Here is a 20,873-nt window from a genome sequence, read left to right on the forward strand (position 1 = left end):
AAAAAGGGTATAAGTCTGTTATCAGATAAAATAAAGCTCACAACCAGGAAACATAATTTTGTTGAGGTTTTTTTTTTTGAGATAAACTTTTTAGTTATATTGCTACATTAATCTTTGCAGTATTTACTAACAGTTTTCACAAAGAGATACTTGTTGCAAAACATGTCAAAGCATATCAGATGTAGTTGTTTATCCATCTATATTCCTAGTAAAATTCTATGTTTCTTAATACTATTCTTCATTCTAAAAGGGATGTCTTGCAAACAGAGTTTTATTTTCTCTTTGAACAACCACTTGCCTCATTCCTTTTGGCTTTTTAGTTAAACAGATCAGTTTCTAATTTTAAGAATAATCAGCTATAAATTGTACACACAAAAATATGTGTGTTTGTATATTTGTAAAGAGATAATTTTTCTCTATAAATATATATATAAAAGAGATAATTTCTCTATATAAATATATACATAAAGTATACACACCAAGCACCTTCATGCCAGTTCAGTCACATCACAGATATTTCCATAATATAAGAAAATAAATTTCTTGCTTAATCAAGTCATTGGGGAGACCAAATCATGAAGGGATTTTATGTTTTCATGTACCAAAAAATATACTTTTAAGACTAATGGGAGTTTAGAAATGAAAGGGTTCAGTAAGTTATTTTATTCTCCTTTTCTTAAGTAGCAGGCTAGTTTTAAAATCCCTTCTCACATTTAAAACCTTTTAATTAGAAAGGACAATTACAATATTTTTATAGCATTTTTATTAGTAAATTTTTTTCAATATCTTAACAGCTTCTTTCTAATGCTTTTGCATATTTCTAGTTTACTAATTCTGATAAATTCAATGCCATATCTGCTACAATTAGTAGTAATTAGTAGTACAATTTGTAGTAGTAGTAACTGTTATACAATTATTCTTATCTCAACTAAAGCATAAAAATATGTAGTTAAATATACAGAATTTATATTAAAGGACCAATTTCTTCTTGCATTGCTTATCATTTTACTTTGTTCAGTTCCTTATGATCCAAATGCTTTGATCTGATGCATGTGACTTGCTTTTGAGTAGCTGGGAGTTTTGTACCCATATATTAAGGTAGAATTTGACCCAGAGCCATTTCCAAATATCAGTAATTATATTTTTTAGAAAATTTCAACAATATAATAGAACACCTCTTACATTTTAATTTGGGGCCATAAGAAGTGTGAAAAAGTAGTGCCAAAAAGACAGACTCTTTAATTATAAACTCTTTAAGAAATGCTATCTTTTTATTGAAGTTGCAGAAACCTTTTCAAACATTGTCACACACCATTTTCAGATAACAGTAGTGAAAAGCTGAGCCCAAGACCAGGGACAGGTGAGCCAGTTTTAAGTTTACACTACAGCACAGAAGGAACAACCACAAGCACGATAAAACTGGACTTCACAGATGAGTGGTAAGTTTACTTTTTTTAAAAAAAGGTTCTTTGTCGTTCTGAAGAACTATTTCTAAAATGGATTTTCAAAATTGTCTTTGTTTTGTTTTCTCTTATTATTGAGTAAGAACCTCATTTTCTAGCATTATCTGGGAAGTAGATATTGTAAATAAAATTTTCAGGCACCTATTGCTTACTATTCATTTTAATCATTTTTGATGGAAATCTTTTTCAATTAATCTATTCTTGATAAGTCATTCACCACTTAGAAACTAACAAGTGGTTTTTTGTAGCCTACCAAGCAAAGTATGAGCTTCTTAGCTTGGCAGCATTCAAGATCTTTCATCATATTGGCTCCAACCCTTTTTCCAAAATTCTCTCTCAATATTCCCACCACAATCAATATCACTTAACTTATTGTTCCTTAAGCATGTCCTATAATTTCCTGCCATTGTATTTTTGCTCATACTGTTCTTTCAACCTGGAATGCCTTCCCTCCCCAAACATACTAGTCAAAGTCACACCATACCTAGTCAAAGTACCATCTCCTTTATGAAGATATCTGTTTTTCTTGCAATCACATATTATTTTTCTTACCACAAATCCCCATTGTGCTTTTTTTGGGTAACTTTTTAATAGCACTTTTAATCTTGTGCTTTATAATTTCTTTCACTCCCTCTTCCTGATGAGAAACTCCTTGAGGACCAGAATCACATCTTACTCATATTTGTATATTTGAAAGTGCCTACAAATACTTTTCAAATATTGAGTACTGAACATATTTATTTAATTGTATTTAACTATTTTGAACTATGGTATAATGTAGTTAATATGACAGAGAAATTTCTCTCGAAGATTTGTCAGGGAAGCACAAGCTCTGGCAGATCCTTCCCAGTGGGAAGGCCTTTCAGTATTAACCCAGTGCTAGCCTGAAATGTCTTTTGTTCAAGGACCTACCCAAGTTCAGATAGGTTTCTCACCAGATCGGCCACAGGTCAATGAATTTTTCAGCCACAATGATTCTCAGACTGTCTTCTCAAAAGTAGAAGAGATGAAATTTTCATCAGTGGGTAGGGAATATTGTCACTGTCAAATCCTTGAAATTTTCAACATTTAATGAAGGAATAATTCTGGTATTCAGCTGTAAAAAAGGAAAGAAACTCCTATGTGTGATCAAAGAATGAGTAGCAGTGATAGTATAATAAAATTCCTTTAACTGCTATATCCATATGCAACTATGAGTTCTGTGCTATAAAATTTTCAAATAGCTTATGATGATACAGATATTGAACATTTCTATAGATTCCTTATTTCTCTACCTTGGAATTTTCTTTCTAGATTTTTATGTTAGTGATTTGGAGGCAAGTGCCAGCAAGTTCTAGGCAGAGCATTACTGCATCCCCTAACTAAATTGTCGATGCAGATTTTCTTCCATGTCATGAGGCAGCACCAGAAAATATTTCATCCTCTGTCAATGATCTCTCCATGGGTTTTATTTTAAAGTTTAATATGTACATATACATGCATGAGCCCCTGTGATAAAAGATATTAAAATCTGAAATTAATAAAATTTTAAAAAATGAGTCTTTTTTAGGTTCTTACACTGTTTTTAATTGTTTAAACTTGTGTGAAAACCATGACATTGGTCTTTAAACCTACATTGTAAATCAGAACATTTTTATTCTAGTTTCTTTTCTGTGCTTTATGCCATAATCTTTACCTCCGGGGTTGATTTCTTATAAAAGAATCATTTAATTTCTGCATCATATGATCAAGATGAGGGGCTAGGCATATCTGACCCTTGCAACCTTTCAAAACTCTAAAAATGGGGTTAAAGACAAATAGATAAAATAATTTCAGTTTTCTCCATAATACAGGATACAGTGGGAAAAAAGGTAAAGATCTTTTTTCAAAGTTAAGAGGAGATACTCCTGATGATTGTTCCTGTGGAAGAAGAAAGATGTTCTTTAAGGGCAGACAGGGACCTAGGTTTATAGGGATGTAACGTGTAGAGAGACCATTCATGTAAAAAGAAACAAACATCCCAGGGAGGAAATTACATGATGAATAGGAGAAAATGATAATATGAAGGGCAAAACTTGATAATAAATATAGAATCAAGGACATGAGAAAAATTTTACTATGAGTCAGAATCCTCCCTTTCACCTGCAACAATCGATATTTCTAAGAGTAAGGCACAACCGAAAAAAGTCAAGAAGCAAGATGTGCAAAGCAATAAGGAATCCAAAATATGTATCTTAAAAGCTTTTAATTCCATGAGGAATATGGGGACTAGAGAAAACCAGGGCCTCTCTTGTGGGGTCATGAATCAAGGAATAAATGTCTAGAACAGATCGAAGGGAAGGTAGACAATGAAGAGAATGAGGGCAAAAAAAAATCTTTCCTACAAAAAGGCATAGAATATGAAAATTTTAAAACTACTAAAAAAAGTAATTTGAAAGGAAACAGAGGAAGTGGATATTACTTGTCCTCCAAAAGAGAGGAAGAATTAAATAACTAGAGATAAAAGGAAGAAAGAAAAAGGAAATATTAAGTTATAGAAGACTAGGAGAAAGGATAACAAATGGGGATGAAAAATAGGGATGACTTGAGAGTGAGAGGAAGAGAGTCTGTAGGTATAGGATTGTAGGTATAGAGTTGCCTTAAAATAGATTAAGCTAAAAGAAGAAATACAATTAACAGAGGAAGGGATCAAGTGTGGGTGCTATTTTGGACCCCAAACCCCCTCCAAAACAATATTAGAGTCAACAGAGAAACTTCACTCATTTTTTTAAAAAATAAGTGCATTGAAAAGTCTAATAAGATGAAAAGAGTGGCAGATAGAATAAAAAACAAAATCTATAACCTATTGCTTAAAAGAAACACACTTGTAAAGCAAAAACCATGCAAAACAGAGAGCTGGGAAATTTTATCATTCAAATAAATCCAAAAGACTATGAGTTTTAATCATGCTGTTAAACAAAGCAAAAGCAGGCATTCACAAAATTAAAAGAAATTAACAAGGAAACTACATTATTCCAAAAGGAACTGTAGACAACAAGCCAGTATCAATATATTATCAGTTAATCAATCAATTAAACTTATTGGCTCCAAATCCTTTAGCATTTACATTCAAAAAAGAATAATCAACTGAACAAGAAGGCCTAGGCAGTAATAATACAGTGGTACCAGAAAACACATTGTTCCTCTCTCAGTTTTGGACAAGTCTAACATATAAATAAAAGGGTAAAAATAGAATCAAACAATTTACTGGAGAGTCTAAAACTAAAAGATTTATAGTACTTTCTAAATGAAACTGCAAAAGAATATTTTTCTCAACACTGTGCTGTAAACAAATGTAAAAAGGCAGAAATGGTAACCATGTCACCTATATACCATAACAAAAATAAAGATAGTATTCCATTCAGGAAGCAAGACACATACCCAAAGAAAATTAACAAAGATAACCTAAATAATGAGTGGATCAAAGAACAAATCAAAGAAACAATTAGTAATAATGAATAAAATTATCGTGACAGCATAATGAAATGTTTATGGTGCAGCTAAAGGAGTCACATCCCTACAAGAAGATTAATGAAATGAATATGCATTTTTAAAAATAAGAAAGCCAAATAATAAGAAAATCTAAATTAAGCGCCAAAAGAGGAAATATTAAAAATTGCACAACAAAGAGATAGACTGGAAACAAAAATCTCTAGAATAATGATAAAAATAAATCTGTTTCTATGAAAAAGATAACAAAATTGATAAACTTTTAGTCAGTCTTATTAAAAGGCAGAAAAATCAAATAGATAAACTAGCAAACGAACAAGGTGAAATTACAACAAAACCTGACATAATAAAATAATTACCAGAAGTACTGAATAAAAATCTTGATGGATTAATGAGAAAAATTTTTATTAAACTTAAAAAACAATTAGTAATAATTCTACCCAACTTAATTTAAAAAAAAAAAATCTTACCAGATTCCTTTTGATTAGTTTGTATCAAGTAAAATATTCTTAAATAAAATTGTCAGACTATAGATATTCATCATGACCAAGATGGATTTATGCCAAGAATGAACGTATGTATGCTTCAGTATTAGAAAAACAATGTAATCATCTTAAAAACAAAAATATCCAAAGCTGTACCATTATCTCCATAGATATAGAAGAGGTTTTTTGATAAGTGTATTTATGTTGAAAACCCTACAAATGAAAGGTTTTGAGGGACCTCTTTTTAAGTTTATAAAATGTATCTGTATCACCAAGAACAAACACCTTATGCAATGATTATATATGCTAGAACCTTTCCAAATAATTGTAGGAGAAAAATAAAGATATCCACTCACTATGGGAAATTATGATTAAATTTATATAGGTATTTTGTATACTTTGAACATTGATCCTCAGATATTTTATGCATTTTTGTAGTTATTTGGAATAGGATTCCCCTTATTATTTTCTTGATAAAATAAAAGCAATCATTTTGAAAAAAAATTTATTTAGAACAAAAGGAAATGATGAAAAGAAACTAAAGGAAAATGTCACTTCCAGACCTCCAACTATAGTATAAAGTAGTTAACAAAACTATCTGGTATTGGTCAAAATTAGAGAGGTAGACACTGGAACTTAATAATCCACTGTTCTATAAACCAGAACATAGAAGTTTCTTAAGGAAAATAAACTAGTTATTATTATTTTTTTTAACTGCTGGTGAAACTGGAAAGCCATCTGGAAGAAATTAGAATTAAATCAACATCTTATACCATATTCCACATAAGAATATGTGACCTTAATATTAAAAATCATGCTACAAAAAGAAGAGCAGATTATATGCTTTCTAAACTCTACGTACCATAACAGATATTCAAAATAATGACTCAGATCATCAAGAAAAAATTAAGTTATATTGAACATTCTTGAAGAAAGCAAAAAAAAAAATCAGTTATTTCGAGAAAGATCCCATTAAAAATAAAAATAACCAAAATTTTGACACTTAAGAAGTAATCTTCCCTTCTATGCAAAATTCATTATGTTACACCTTAATAACAATGGTTACATAGGTAACACCTATGTTTTTATAATTCTGTAAGTGATGCTTGAAAATTATTTCTAAACTTATTTTCTTATATCTCTTCATATTAAGTTGTCTGTTAATCTAGATTGAGAATAACACAAAAGATTGATTCTCCAAAGAGAAAAGTCAGAAGTGACAGTTAAGGGAGGAAACATGTTCCTACAATTTAATTTACAAGGGCCAGAAATCGAACGCTGATGACCCTCCCCAATTAATAACAGAAGCCTACACATCTGGGAGGGGAGAAAAGGGTACATCAACATCACATGATGTATGTGGAATATCGGCCTTTTTCTTGATTTGTAAATGCCTTTAAATAGGAAGCATATTAGAGGCCACTGTGATATATATTGTAATAATTATGTCTACATATGATTTACATCTGTATTTTATTTATATCTCTAATAAACTTTAATATTTAGAAAGGGGTTCTTCATTAATACAGACATATATATATATACATATATATATATATGATGTAAAACAATTAATTTTTACATATAAAATCTTATTTTGGGGTTTTATTTTTTTGGTTTCATTTGTTTGTTTTTGTGACTTGTTAAGTGACTTGCCCAAATTCACATAGCTAGTAAGTATCAAGTATCTGAGATCATATTTGAACTCAGATCCTTTTGACTCCAGGGCTAGTCCTCTATCCACTTCATTACCTAAATCCATTGCTGTAACTTAAATTACATTTAAGCTGCCTCCATTTAAAATCTTTTTACAACAATCTGGAAAAAAATTAAAACAACAATTTTCTGCTAAAATACATGTACTTTAGTTGTCTCTAAGATCAGTGTGCTATTTTTGTTCATTCAGATTTTCTTCCAAACATAAAAAAAAGATTCTGTATCTCATCATTATCAATTTATTTTGGGAATATTTCATTTTATTTTTCAATGTAATGCAGATCCCTTTATACCAGATGAACTTTTCTGTTCAAAGAGAAATAGAAGAATAAAATGGTAAATCTTATCCTCTCCTTTCCCAAAAGTATGATGAAATTCCAATTCAAATACTTGGTCTAGTCCTGATTGTCACATCTTAAGAAAAACATAATCAAGTTTTAGGAGGGTTCAGAGAAGGAACTTAAACACAGGTTTGTGTGCCAGCATCGACTCTAAAAAGTGAGACTCTTTAGCCTGAAGCAGCAAAAACTGATAAAATGTAATTTTTAACGTCTGTAACATCAAAAGAGTAATGGATTGGTTGAACCATTATCCAAAGGCAGAAGAAGGGAGAAAAATAATCTAATTTTATATCAAAATTTAGTAAAAATGCATCTAGATATGAAGGCCAATAAAAATATAATAAATGCTATTTTTTTTTTTTTTTTGTAAACATTCTAGGACTGTAGTTATCCAGATTTGACAGGGGAATCAGTTGCAAGAAGGGAATATTACACTAACTTATGTTATTTCTTATTGCTATGTGGCTTAGGTCATAGAATTTAGACTCGAAAGTAACCTTGGAATGTTTATCCTTTATAAGCCCAATTTAAAACTTGAGTTCATTTCTGTAATTACACTCCACACTTCTGATTTCTTATTTTGTATTCACTTTCATTAAAAATTACTCAAAAATATCTCATACTTTATGATCTCATCCCTTTGAGTCACTTGTCATCTCTTCTGGGGGCAGGAGCAGCACTGCCTCAAGTTCTAGAGGAAGTGGGAGCCACAGCAAACCTGAGGAACAGGACTCATCTCGGGGCCTCCCTGGCCCCTCCCAGCCACAGCTACAGCCAGAGCCTCCAGGCGGGGAAGCCAGTAAGAATTGTTTTCTGTTGTCTTAAAAGTTTTAAACCGAGACATAAAGCTGGGGGGAGGAGAAGGTTAGCCTCAGATATTTTGGTCACTCCTGAGGCTGAGGAAGAGCAGACCTACAGCTTCTAGGAATTCTCATTTGCCCAGGTCTTCTCTTATTTAGAGCAGAGGAGAAAACAGGTACAGAATTTTTGAGGGGCTAGAATTAGACTGAAACATCATTGGGAAATGCTTAACAACAAAAATAAAAATACAACAAAACACAAATATTTTACTTTCTGCTTTTCTAAATTAATATGCTACCCTGAGTTTGATGCCATTGCTGTAGAGCATACTTTGTATACTAGTCACTGAAGCGACTGTTGGCTGACCAAGGTTTACTGTAGGGGCAAGAGGGTATAGGACCTCTGGAAGTTACATTTAGTGGAGAGCCTGATTCTCTGGAAGCCCACCCCATCCCAATGTCATCATGCGGTTAGTGATTGCTAACTGTCAGACCGATAATTCCAGAGTAAGGAGTGTATGTGACAGCCCATCACAGACTTATTCTTATTATAAGTTCCATCAAAATTTGACTTTGTCAATGATCTGTGCCTTACAGGGAACCAAGCAGCCTTCCTTTTGGTCCCACTTTTAGGAATTATTACACTAACTTTTGGTCCCACTTTCTAGTAAATACTTTTTCTACTTTTTAAATTAGTAAGATATTTTTGTAACATTAAGTAACATCTTACCCTACAATTACTCTGTTTCCTAATTCTCCATATCTACAGTCCATATCTTCTTTTGTTTTTTTTTTAATAATAATACCTTGCATTTGTATAGTGTTTTATCATCTACAGAGCACTTTGCTCATAAGAACTCTGTGAGACAGGCAGTATAATAATTTGCTCCATTTTACAGATGAGGTTACCAAGTCTTACTTAGTGACATTACATGAATTGCTCTGGCTGCTGATCTCTGGTTTCTTATTCTTTCTAAGTGACCAGCCCACATCTTTTTTCAAGCATATGGCACTCAAAACATTTTATTCTGCTGGTGTCACACACAAATTGTCATTGCAGCCTACTTATACACCCACCAAGCAAATTTCCATTGCCCTTTCAGTTGTTTATAATTCGAATTATTCTGAGATTGTGGAACTACATGACTCATAGCCATGAAAAATCACACTCTCAGTGGAGGAGAGAAAGGGGGAGAAGGGAGGAGGAAGAAAGAGACAGAGACAGAAAGAAAGAAAATTAGAATGGTGCAATAAGAGATCATGAGGAACTTCACATTTGGGGTGTCCTAGGTTCAAACAGGAACTGACCTTAGTTAGCTGTGAACCCTAAGCATGTCATTTCACTTCTGAAGTGTGTGTGTTATGTGTGTATGTGTGTGTGTGTGTTGTGGTGTGTGTGTGTGTGTGTGTGTGTCCTCCGTAATTACTCTACCTCATAGTTACTTCAGGAACAAGGCTTAAATCCTGAAATACTAAGTAAATATGAGAAATCCTTACTTTTCACTAGAAAATTCCTTTGTTTAAACTTTATAGAAGTTATGTCCTGTGATATTTGTATAGTGTTTTGAAAAAAAAAATTCCTTTACCAAATTTTGATTTTAGTAATCTATTATATTATTATTTTTTAAATTATGTCTATAATTCTATCTCTCATTTTTTAATAATCTGTACCTGATGGACTTTGAAAAGAGCTTTCAAGGCTGAATTTGCTTCTACCAAGTTAATCATTTTATTATGATTTATAAATGAAGGCATGTCTTAAATCCTTTATACCTCCCATTCAATTGCATGACAAAAAAAATTTTGGTGTGATATAGGAAGACTTGCTTTTCATCAGAGCTCCTTGACATCTGCATAGGACCATTCTCATGTCTAATGGTATAAGAAACAAAAAGAGGTTAAACTAAAGTATTCACATATCTGTGATTGTATAGTTCAAGTTAATGGGGGGGAATAAAACAACCCACAACCTCCTAGTATTTCCCATTGTCTCTTAAGTTACCCGTAATATTCCAATCAGCCAGTTACCTATTTGTAAAGCATCTGCTGTGTCCTGTGCTAGATTTGGGGGACACAAAGACAAAAATTGAAACTGTATCTTGTCTTTTTATCAAGAGAAACATACATTAGTTCTTGAGAACAACTCTTCATTCCTTTCTGTTTGTATCCCCAGTGGTTGGGGCAGAGTACTTAATAAGTGCTTTTTCTTTTGCTTCATTGCAATACCACCTTGAATACTCCTGATCTCAGAAACTAAGCAGAGTTGGGCCTGCTTAGGACTTGGATAGGCAAAAAGCTGGGAATACTGGGTACCCCAGGCTTAAACATTTGGGCTTAGTGGATTAAGTTCCAGGTCTAGAGTGAGGAAGACCTGAATTTAAATGTGATCTCAGACACTGCGATCCCAGGCAAGTGACTTAACCCTGTTTGCCTTAATTCACTGAAGAAGGAAATAGCAAACCACTCCTGTACCTTTGCCAAGAAGAACCCAGAAATAGTATTGGCGTGCTGTGGCCCATGGGGTCTCAAAGAGTCAGATATGATTGAATGACTGAACAACATCAAGTAGCTTTAAATCTGTACTAAGATTTTGGGATGCCCTGCACTTAAATGAACATTATTTAGAATTCCGTTTCTCGCTATTTTACAAGGTATATGTGATTATACAAAATTTCACTGGACTGTCCAAGCAATTCAATATAACAAATGTTAAGTCTCTACAAGACATTATGTTAGTTGTTTGGGATGCAGAGACAGAAACCTTATAGGACTTATGTTTTATAGAGGAATTGGTAGGTGAAGGGAAGGGAGCAGGAACACAATCTGTATCCAAAACATACTCAGATAAATCTATACAAAATAACAAGAGAAGAAATAGTAATAATTTCCTAGTGGTGGAAGACTTCAGTGAAGTAGTACATGAGCATTTGAGAATCACTTAAGACTAACTGGAAAATAAATATCTATTTAAGAATTAAAAAGACTGTTTCCTCCCCAGAAAAGCAACTGAATCCCTGAAATAGAGCCTCCATGATAATTGGATCAGTATTAGGTAAAATGTGTACATGGCTTAAAGGGCATAAACTGTTACTTAAAACCCAAGTGTTTTAAGCATAAGGAAAAGAGAAAAAAAAAAGCAAAATTGGCATAAGAAATAATGATGGGTAATCTTAAGAAAGGCTGGATATAGAGATTTGATAACTTGGTGCCTGCTTTTATAAACTACTTACAAATTAATGGTTAAATCTTTCCATTCAAGCAGCTCCTGAAGAGTCCTCAGAGGAGATCACCAAGGCTCAAGAGTGCAGCTGCTCTGAAGAAGCAGTTCAGAATCCCACAGATACAGGTGGGCTACATTGTTCTATTTAGGTAATTGCCCCACAATGGGAACAAAAACTATAATTAGGACAAGTGTTTTGGAAGCTGGCAGTTCTTTTCAAGAATATTTGATTAACTGCCTTTCTTCTCTTCAAAATGGAATAGTTATAATGATGAGAAGTGTATTTATTTTCAGATAATTTGGAATCATACTAGATAAATAATTTAGTTATGCTTGTCCTTTAACCATTGATATCACTACTTGGCATATTCCCATTAAGATTAACATTATTATTGTTGTTGTTATTATTACCAAGAGGGAATGGCCCTATATATACAAAAATATTTATAGTAGCATTTTCTGAGGTAGCAAAAATGGAAACAAAGTGAGTGTCCATTGAAAACATGCATTCTCCATCATTATCACTACTTTGAAATCAGGTCAAATGATTAGTGATAGCTGAATGATTAACTGATAACATCATTTTCTGATCACAATCAAATACAGTTTTCTCTGAGCCTCTGGGATGCAGCTTAGAAGATAAGAATGACCCCAAACTTGACAACTCTTGCAAAGTTCCAGAAGAATCCTCTTTAGAGGAAAAATGCCAGGAGCAGGATCCTTCAGTTCAGCCCACCATGGAGGGAACCACACGTGCAGAGAGCACACCTGATGAGCCTCAGGCCCCGACAGAACCTACAGGGCCGCTTATTCATGAAGAAACATTGACTCGGGGTTCCACTTTCCAAGAAACTGATGACAGTGACGATGAGCCGGTCCTAATCCCAGGTGCCAGATATCGGACAGGACCAGGGCATAGGTCAGTAAACACTCCAATTTTGTCTATAATACATATACTCATAGGTCATTATTTGAAACTAGATAGATCTTCTAGGATTACAGAAGAGAAGCCTATAAACTTTTTGATACTTAATTTGCTTTCCCCAAAAGGGTGCAGATTACCTGATTAACATATAGGATCATGTTCTTTTTAAAACTAAAAATTATTTTACATATCATATTCTTTGGGGAAACATCTTTGAGAGGTAAGTAGAATTTTTTTCATTGATGCAAAACTCTAGCCATGAGCCTGGGTCTAAACTTAGAGTCAGAAAGATGATGGTAGACTATGCAAGAGGGTTGGTTATTTAGAGCACTAAGCTTATATTTAGCTCCCAAGTTACACATGGAGTAGCCAGCTTTGTAGAAAACATCTGTCACCACATTTATACCACTTCCCTGGTGAATATTAATTGAGAAGACTTGGATATGTTCTTCTGTGTGAGTAGCAGTATTTTTATCTTTAGTTCCTGCTAAACCCAGTGGCTCAATTTAGAATCAGGATAAACGGTGCTCATTAACTCAAACCTTGTAAAGAAAGAATTAAATTACCACATTCCCTTTTCACAGCTCCTCACCTGCTAATTTAATGGGATCAGAAGGTTAAGATTTTGAAAAAAACTTGTTTTGTTCTCATTCTATATTTAGTAGATCATTTGAATTCATTGTTATCTGGCTTTGCTAGAAAAAAAGTTTCTGCAGATAACGTCATCCAAGTCAATGTGTCTCTCCGCATTCTTTCACACAGAATCAAGTTTTATCTTTCAAGTTGTAGTTGAGGCAGTGGTGAAATTTCATTTCGTCATTTCAAAAGTCTAGGAGGACCTCCTTATGGAGCAAAATATTCAGACGTTTAACTCAACCTGCAGTGAAAAAAGTGAGCTGCCAGTGAGCTCTTGATACAGTTCATCTTACTACTTATTAGATGTCACAAAGGTCCAAAATGGAAAGACCTGTGCAAACAAGTGACAGCAGAGGCACCCATGAACCCATGTTCCAAGTTATACCCTACCTTATTAGCTTTGGAGGAGAGGTTCCTAGGAATAAAGGAATTATGGTGTCCCTTAGTCAGGCTTGGTTAAGGTCTGGCTGGAGATAGCATCAACATTTCAAAGTGAGTTCTCTTTCTCCATGTTCAGATGTAGTCAGATTGCTCATCATCTTGCCTTCTTATTATCCCTCACTGCCTCTTAGCCCCCTGTTGCCACTCTTGTAGAGGAACAGCAGCTTCCTTTTCCTTCCATATCTAGGTCTTCTTTAGAACTTATTTGTCATCAGAGGAGGTTCTAAGGTACAAAGACTAAAATTGAAATTCATTTTAAAAAATACTTATGGGTTCTAAAGATCAAATTAAAGAAGTAGACTCTAGGATATGGGCAACTTAAGTAAAATAGGAAATTTTGCAATCAGAATGGTCATCTATTATTAAGATTAAATCTTTAACATTTAGCATTGAAATATGTATTAAAGACCAGGCCCATGATGTGAAATGAACAATCTGAGGTTACACGGAAAGCAGGTCTCTGGGTTCCCAGTCCAGCACTCTTTTGTCCATACTTAACTGCTTCCAAAAGTCTTGATTCCCATATAATATAGGTTGCATTTATCAAATGACCATTGCTTCTGATCAAATGGTCATTGCTTCTGATGACTAAGGACTGATAACGAAATTGTGGCAAAAACAGAATTTAAATGCCACCTTTGTGGTAGAATGTGATATACATCTACTAGGATTTTTTTTTTTTTTTAAATAAGTGTCTTCCTGACAGGTAAAAGTTATAGAATCATAGAAGGTATCTTGGAAACCATGAAGTCCAACTCCCTCATTTAGGAAAAAACTATCCCAGAGAGATTGGGTTTTTCCATGTTTACACAGCAATGGTGGGGGTTCATGCATACCCACAAATACATACACATATTACACACATACATATTTACACGTGTATATGTGTGTGTGTGTGTGTATATATATATATTTGAATGTAAATGTTTTTATGTATATACAAAAATGACAAAAGCAAGGACTGAAATATCCAGATCTTCTGACTTTCAACCCATGATTGCAAAAAAAAAAATCACATTTTAGTATCTCTAACATTTATGCTAAGTCAGTTCTCCTCATTTTTATAGAAGATAGAATATTTAGGCACTATGAAGTTACATGATTTCTCAGCATTTTATAGCCAGTCAGTGCTGATTTCTTCAAAATCAAAGTCCAGAGATGTTGCCATGGCTTTCAGGAGACTTCAGTGCTAATCCTGCCTCTTCCATCTTCCCAAGAGGTTCTCTGAGCTTTTAAACTGCAAGCTGAGGGCCAGCTGCATGGGTAGAACTTTTATCTTCTTTCACTGCTGAGAGAAATGATGATTTTTCCTCATATTAATAACCCATTATTGAATTGTAATTCAGATTTTTTCCCCCCTTTTCCACTTCCTCATTCAGAAAGCTACCCTTGTAGGTTATTCAGGCAACCTTTACAGTGCAAGGCTAATACTGAGAGGGAAAACGTAAATCTGTTCAAAAGGTAAAGAAATTTTAATTTAGGTAAATTGATGGATTCTGCTGGTACATTATATTACTCAGGTCTGGGTAAAAGTGGATTTGTCTAGATCATTTTAGATGGGGTGATATGAGTATAGACAAATTTCTGACCAAAATGAATGATCAGAATTATGTACATCTTTATCCTTATTAGAATAAACCCCTCCCTCTTTATAATATGCATTCTCTCATTATTTGTTAACCAACAAGAATTGATTGCCACCCTCCAGAATACCCACTCTTCCAATGTAAGCATTGAGTATATTCCATGAGGGGTCTTTGACATCTGTGGGTATCACTGACTCCTTTTATTAATTATACCATGATTAACTATTCAGAAACCATGTCTCTCAAACTTTTAATACATCATTTCCTGCCATGCCAGTGGCATCCTATATCCACTCCAAAAAACCAAAAGGACAAAAAAACAAAAGTAAAGGAATAATTAAGAGCTCAGCACCTCATTTTTACATAATTTAAAGCTATTTAGATTACATGTAAGTACAGAGTAACTCCAGGAAATTATCTTCTTCCATTTCTCATTCTTATGAGAACCCCTTAGGGGTTCAGGACTAATCTAAAGAAAACTCAGTGTATATAGTACCTATAGTCCAGAACACCTATCCCCCACACCAGAAAAGCATATCAGTATTAGGTAGCCCATTATTGCTGATTCTCTAGACTAGGGACAATTTTGGATTATTCCATGCTTACCTCATTTCTCCTACCTCAGTTTGTACACAAGCACCAGGATAGATTCAAGGCTTACCTAGAATTTAACCAGCCTCTGAAGGTGGAAAATTATCTTTCTCATTGCTCTTTGATGTCAAGTCACTTCTTCATTTAAGGCTCCAAAACTTATATAAGTGCTTACATAAGAGAATTGATAAGTAAGAAATTGAAAGAACTGCCAAACCCCCAAGAAAGTAACAAATTAATGGAAGACTACAGAACAAACATGTAAAATACATTTAAAATATATGCAACATAAACTTAAAAAGATATAAAAAATATAGTTGTACAAATATGTGAGGTGATGGTGTGATTAGTATTATCATTAGACTCTGCTTTCTTTCATAGTAAAATTCAATTTTCCTCAGAATTACCAAATTTCCACAATTCATTATCAGCTACTGAACCAAAATTTACAAAAGCAGATTTGGATTCAGACATTAGACAAGCAATTAAAAAAAAAAAAAAACTAAATATAAGCCTTAGCTTCTAAAACTATGTTAAAACCTGTCCGACTAGAATTTTTCAAAAGGGCCATGGTATTGTTCTAATGTATTTTTTTTTCTGTCATGAAATTTATTCTTTTATTGGGGGGAAAAGGGAGAGAAGGTCGTACTAACATTATTTAGTGAAATACCTTTCTTCTAACAGTTTCCATCAAAAACAGTATTTATAATTCTCCTCTTTCCAAAAATCATTTGTGGTAAACATAAACTACCTACATATCCATGCACTTTTTAATATGTCTATCTTTCAGCTATAAGTCTTCCAGAGAAACCCTGTGAGTCAGCTTCATTTCATGATTAATAGAAACAGGTATCTTAAATTCTGCCCTGAAGGGAGAAAAGTCAAAAAAATAACTTCCTAAATTTACATTGAGTTAGAGAATTTTCAATGAGATTAAGGATTCTAAAACTATTCTTTGAGAAGCTCCCACTCCCATAATTTAATTTTGCAGGCTTCAGAATATCCTTTCCAACATAGAGCTCTCCAGATTTGAATGAAAAATCACAGTAAAAGGGCATTCATCTCACAGGCTTCTTCCCAGCATTCTGTGAGAAGTAGAATTTAGAGATTGATCTATAGTTCAGAATGCTGTAGATCCATAGAAATAAGGTGTACTTTCATAAGCACAAACAATTACCCATTACTATATATTTCTGTTCTTGTAAGCTTCCATTTCTAAGTGACTACTTAAATATCCCTGGTTTTTTTTTTTTTTTTTTTGAGAGCTCTTCACAAGTATTACTTAGAACAAAGCCATTTTTTTCATAGAAAAATTGTGCACCAATTTTTTAAGTGTGCAATCATCATAATAAAGACAGCCCCTTAAAATGTAAAATGAAAATTCAAATTTGTATTCTTTTAAATTGGTTGGGAAAATGTGATTCAGATTTCTTTTTGCTGAGATAAAGCATGAGAAGAAAATGTTTTAGAAAAAAGGCTTTAACAACTAACATAGAGATTTTAAATGGAATGCTCCCATTAACTCTAAAAATATGTCCCTAGAATGCTCTACAGTAAATAAAATAAATCTTGGAAAATAACTAGATTATATTCTCTAGTGAAATACCTCACTTGTTGGAAATCAAAATATAAAAATGTTGATTCAGTGTCTGGATTCTCTTAAGTTTGTCCATGGAAGGGACCTTATAAGTAGAAAATAAAAAAAGGAATAGACAAACAATATCAGAAAAAGAAAGAAAAATAAACCTTTACAAAAGCTATAGTATTTTAAAGTTCTTAAAATGTTAGTGATTGATGGTCATCTGATTTAATAGCTAAAAAGCCGCAGGCAATAGATAGTGTGCTAGATATTGACTGGAAGCTCCATAAAATTATATATAACAAAAGTCATGTATAGAGCATCTTTTCAGAAAGATGAATACTCACTTAAATCCATTGCAAACATGTTTATCTCTGATTAATGAGGTCCTTGAATTATTAGGTACCCAACTAGTGGAGATGGGCATTTTGGGTAAAGATCTGTGACTCATTGTATTTCCTTAGAGTTTGTAATGGGGTCACACATTATTATTATTGTGGCTGTGCTATTTAGAGGAATAGAAAAATGAGCTCCAATCATTTTTTCTCCATGCCAATTTTGGTTGCTCTTGATGTCTTAGTTTCCTCTCACTTTTAAATATCATCTTCTTAATTTACTATTCCAGCTCATAGGGAAAAACTTCAATCTTTTTAGGATGAGGTAATTGAATATGCAAATGGAAATCTTAATACTAATTTAAATATTGACCCTTTGAGGTGTTTGTGAATGACTTTAGTCATTTCATTTTGTGTTCCTTTCACTAGATTTAATGTCAGAGGAACAGCAATAGGTGATAGAATAATGAGGTAATTCAATATCTTCCTTCCTTTTTTCTTTCTTTCCTTCCTTCCTTATGATGAATTTGCTAGGTCCTCATTTTCCATGCTAACATCTTTTCTATTAACAGTTAATACTTTGTTTAACTGACTGAATTTTAAATGCTGCACCTTATAAAATAGGCTGCTTTTACTATATATGTATTTAGCTGCATGAACTGCATGGAAACAGAATGAAAAAAAAAAATGATTGTGCAGATAGAACCAGTGTTAACTTCTCTAGTATGTCAAACGAAAGACAAACTTTGAAATAAAGTTCTTGAAAAACAATATACTTATTTTAAAAATATTATTTGGAAAATTATTTGTTTCCTTTAAGTTTTCTAAACTAGGTTTTGAATAAATGATAAGCAACACATAATTGTAATTCATCATTCAGGAATGTTATCAGTGACAAAAACAAAATTTTATAGTTTTTACATAATCTCAAGTGTATGTATGTATGTGTGTTTTTAAAGAGATGTTACAGTAAAAATGGTTACTCACTTTAAGATATTATTATGTCAAATATGACATAATTTCTTCCTTCAAACTTCTCTCTTCTATTAAGTCTGTGAAACAAATATTTATTGTTGTTGTTTCAGTTAGTTTATTTTTTTAAATTGTACTTTCCAGTGAACTTAACATCGTTATCAGTCATCTACCAGAAGCTTAGTTTGGGTATGAATTCGCCTTATCATAACTGATGCAGAAGTCAGGTGGGTTATAAATTGAAAGTGAGACAGAAGAGACTGCTTTGCTTACTCAGAATGTAGCAGCCTTCAGAACTGAGGAGACTCTGGAGAAGGGAAGGAGTAACAATATAAGACACAAACTGGAGTTTTCCAAATTAAAATCTGTGTTCTAAAGCCCTAGGCTGGTTTGCATATCTGTTTATGCTGGTTTTAGGATTGTTAATACATTAAGGGAGATTTGAAATTATTTTAGTATTCACTGATTTTTCCTCTGACTGCTTGTTGTGACTTTGTGATTACCAACAATGAAGCAGAATATGTCAGCCCTGGTTTTTTGTTAGTCTTCTCTCTTTTATATTGAGACTAAGTGATGACTGCTTCATTTTCATAAGGGAGACCATCTAAAAGAGCTATGATGTTTTCAAATAAGTTTAAGAAAAATAAAACAATCACGTAGAGATGTTTGTGGAACAGTAACCAATTTCAAAGTAGCTATTTAGTGCTCAGCTACCATTTTCTTTGAAAAGAGATTACAATTGCCAGACATAGTGACGTTTGTCCCTGTCACTGGAGAAACCGGAGGCTGAGGCTGGTGGATCCCTTGAGTTTGTGAGTTCTAAGCTGTAAGAGGGCAGACTGATGAAAACATGATGAACTTCTGGAAGATGAGGATCCCAAGACTGCCAAAAGAGAGGTTCACTGGCCCAGGCCTGAAAAATGGAGGAGGGTAAAGCTTCTCTATTTATCATTCTTAGGATCAGACTAGCTAGTGGCAGCCTAAACACAAGAGGGACACCCAGTCTTAAAGTGAAAGAAACATTACAGTTACTTTCCCCAAATAGTTAATTATCCTCTTGTGGATTCTCTATGATGAGTTTTAGAATTCAGGGAAGTTTCTCCCCTTCTATCTATAGCACAATTCTGGTTAGCTTTCTCCTGCCAATCAACTATGTACTCAGAAAACACAAAATTATGTTAATATTCATTAAGTAAAGCATAATTAAATAAGTCTTCTGTTACACAAAAATAACATAATATATTCCAAAATTAAATTCTTATTCTCTATACAGATTATACACATACAATGATTTTAAACATATTTCCATATTTGTCATGTTGTACAAGAAAAATCAGACCAAAAAGGGGAAAAAAATGAGAAAGAAAAAGCAAACAAAACAAAATTTCTAAAAAGATAAAATACCGTGCTTCAAGATCAAAGGCTCTTGAAGAATAGGATAAGATTTAGAGCTGGAAGGGACACTTGAAGGTCCGCTCCTTTCATCTGAAATTTAAGGAAACCGAAACCCATAGGGTTTAAGTGATTTGTCCAATGTCTCAGAGGATTTAAGCAGAGGTTCCCCATCTCTAAATCTAATACTTTTTCCACTGGGTCCTTTGTCTCATGAATGAAAGGAGTTGTGAAAACATTCATTTGACATCATAAATAATCCTTCCAACAACAATGAAGTGATCTCTCATAAATACTTATCCTTCCAGAATTGGAAGACATGGAAAATATGTTCTCTTCTTCCCATTCTCTTAAGAATTCTTTTCCTCTTATTTACACTTTTCTCTCTCTGCTAAAATTCCTTCCAATGAGATTCTAATTCTTATTATTAGTGGGATGTATAAAACTAATATACGGAGATGTTTGTTTATTCAAGATTTTATCTTGAGATTATTTCCTACATTTAAGAAGTTAAAAAAATTAGAAATAAGTTGAAGGCCAGTCTGAATCAGCAAAAATTATGACATAGAACATTGGTTAATAAGTGGAATTTTATTGCTCTTATTTTTAAGGTATAGTAAATCAAATGAAACTAAGAGGTTTTAAAAGGGACCTTTTTTATTTTGTTAAATATTTCCTAATTACATTTTAAAAATGTTTAACATTGGTTTTTAACATTCTTGAATTCTAAATTCTCTCTTCCTCCTGCCTATTCTTTTCTCCTTGAAGGCAAGGAACATAATATTAATTATACATGTAAAAGTCATGTAAAACATATTCATATTCTACATGTTGCAAAAGGGGGACCTGTTTTAATGAATGAATAAGAATGATTTTTAAATACTATATTCATATATTGAATATTGTAATTAAGTATTCATATA

General features: G+C 33.0%; 1 protein-coding gene across 12 annotated transcripts in view; it reads left to right on the forward strand.

Annotated features, from left to right (window-relative positions):
- DCAF6 (DDB1 and CUL4 associated factor 6) overlaps window positions 1-20,873 on the forward strand; it is a 157,090-nt gene that overhangs the window by 120,993 nt on the left and 15,224 nt on the right. For 3 of the 12 annotated variants that reach the window (XM_074266516.1, XM_074266518.1, XM_074266522.1), the window contains 5 exons: window positions 1,322-1,439; window positions 8,145-8,272; window positions 11,533-11,619; window positions 12,100-12,412; window positions 18,016-18,057. In XM_074266516.1, coding sequence (XP_074122617.1) covers window positions 1,322-1,439; window positions 8,145-8,272; window positions 11,533-11,619; window positions 12,100-12,412; window positions 18,016-18,057 — 688 coding nt within the window. The remainder of the gene's footprint in view (window positions 1-1,321; window positions 1,440-8,144; window positions 8,273-11,532; window positions 11,620-12,099; window positions 12,413-18,015; window positions 18,058-20,873) is intronic. The other 9 variants (XM_074266517.1, XM_074266519.1, XM_074266523.1 and 6 more) reach the window with 5 other exon arrangements.

Source organism: Sminthopsis crassicaudata, chromosome 4, assembly GCF_048593235.1.
Source record: "Sminthopsis crassicaudata isolate SCR6 chromosome 4, ASM4859323v1, whole genome shotgun sequence".
NCBI classification, from domain to species: domain Eukaryota; kingdom Metazoa; phylum Chordata; class Mammalia; order Dasyuromorphia; family Dasyuridae; genus Sminthopsis; species Sminthopsis crassicaudata.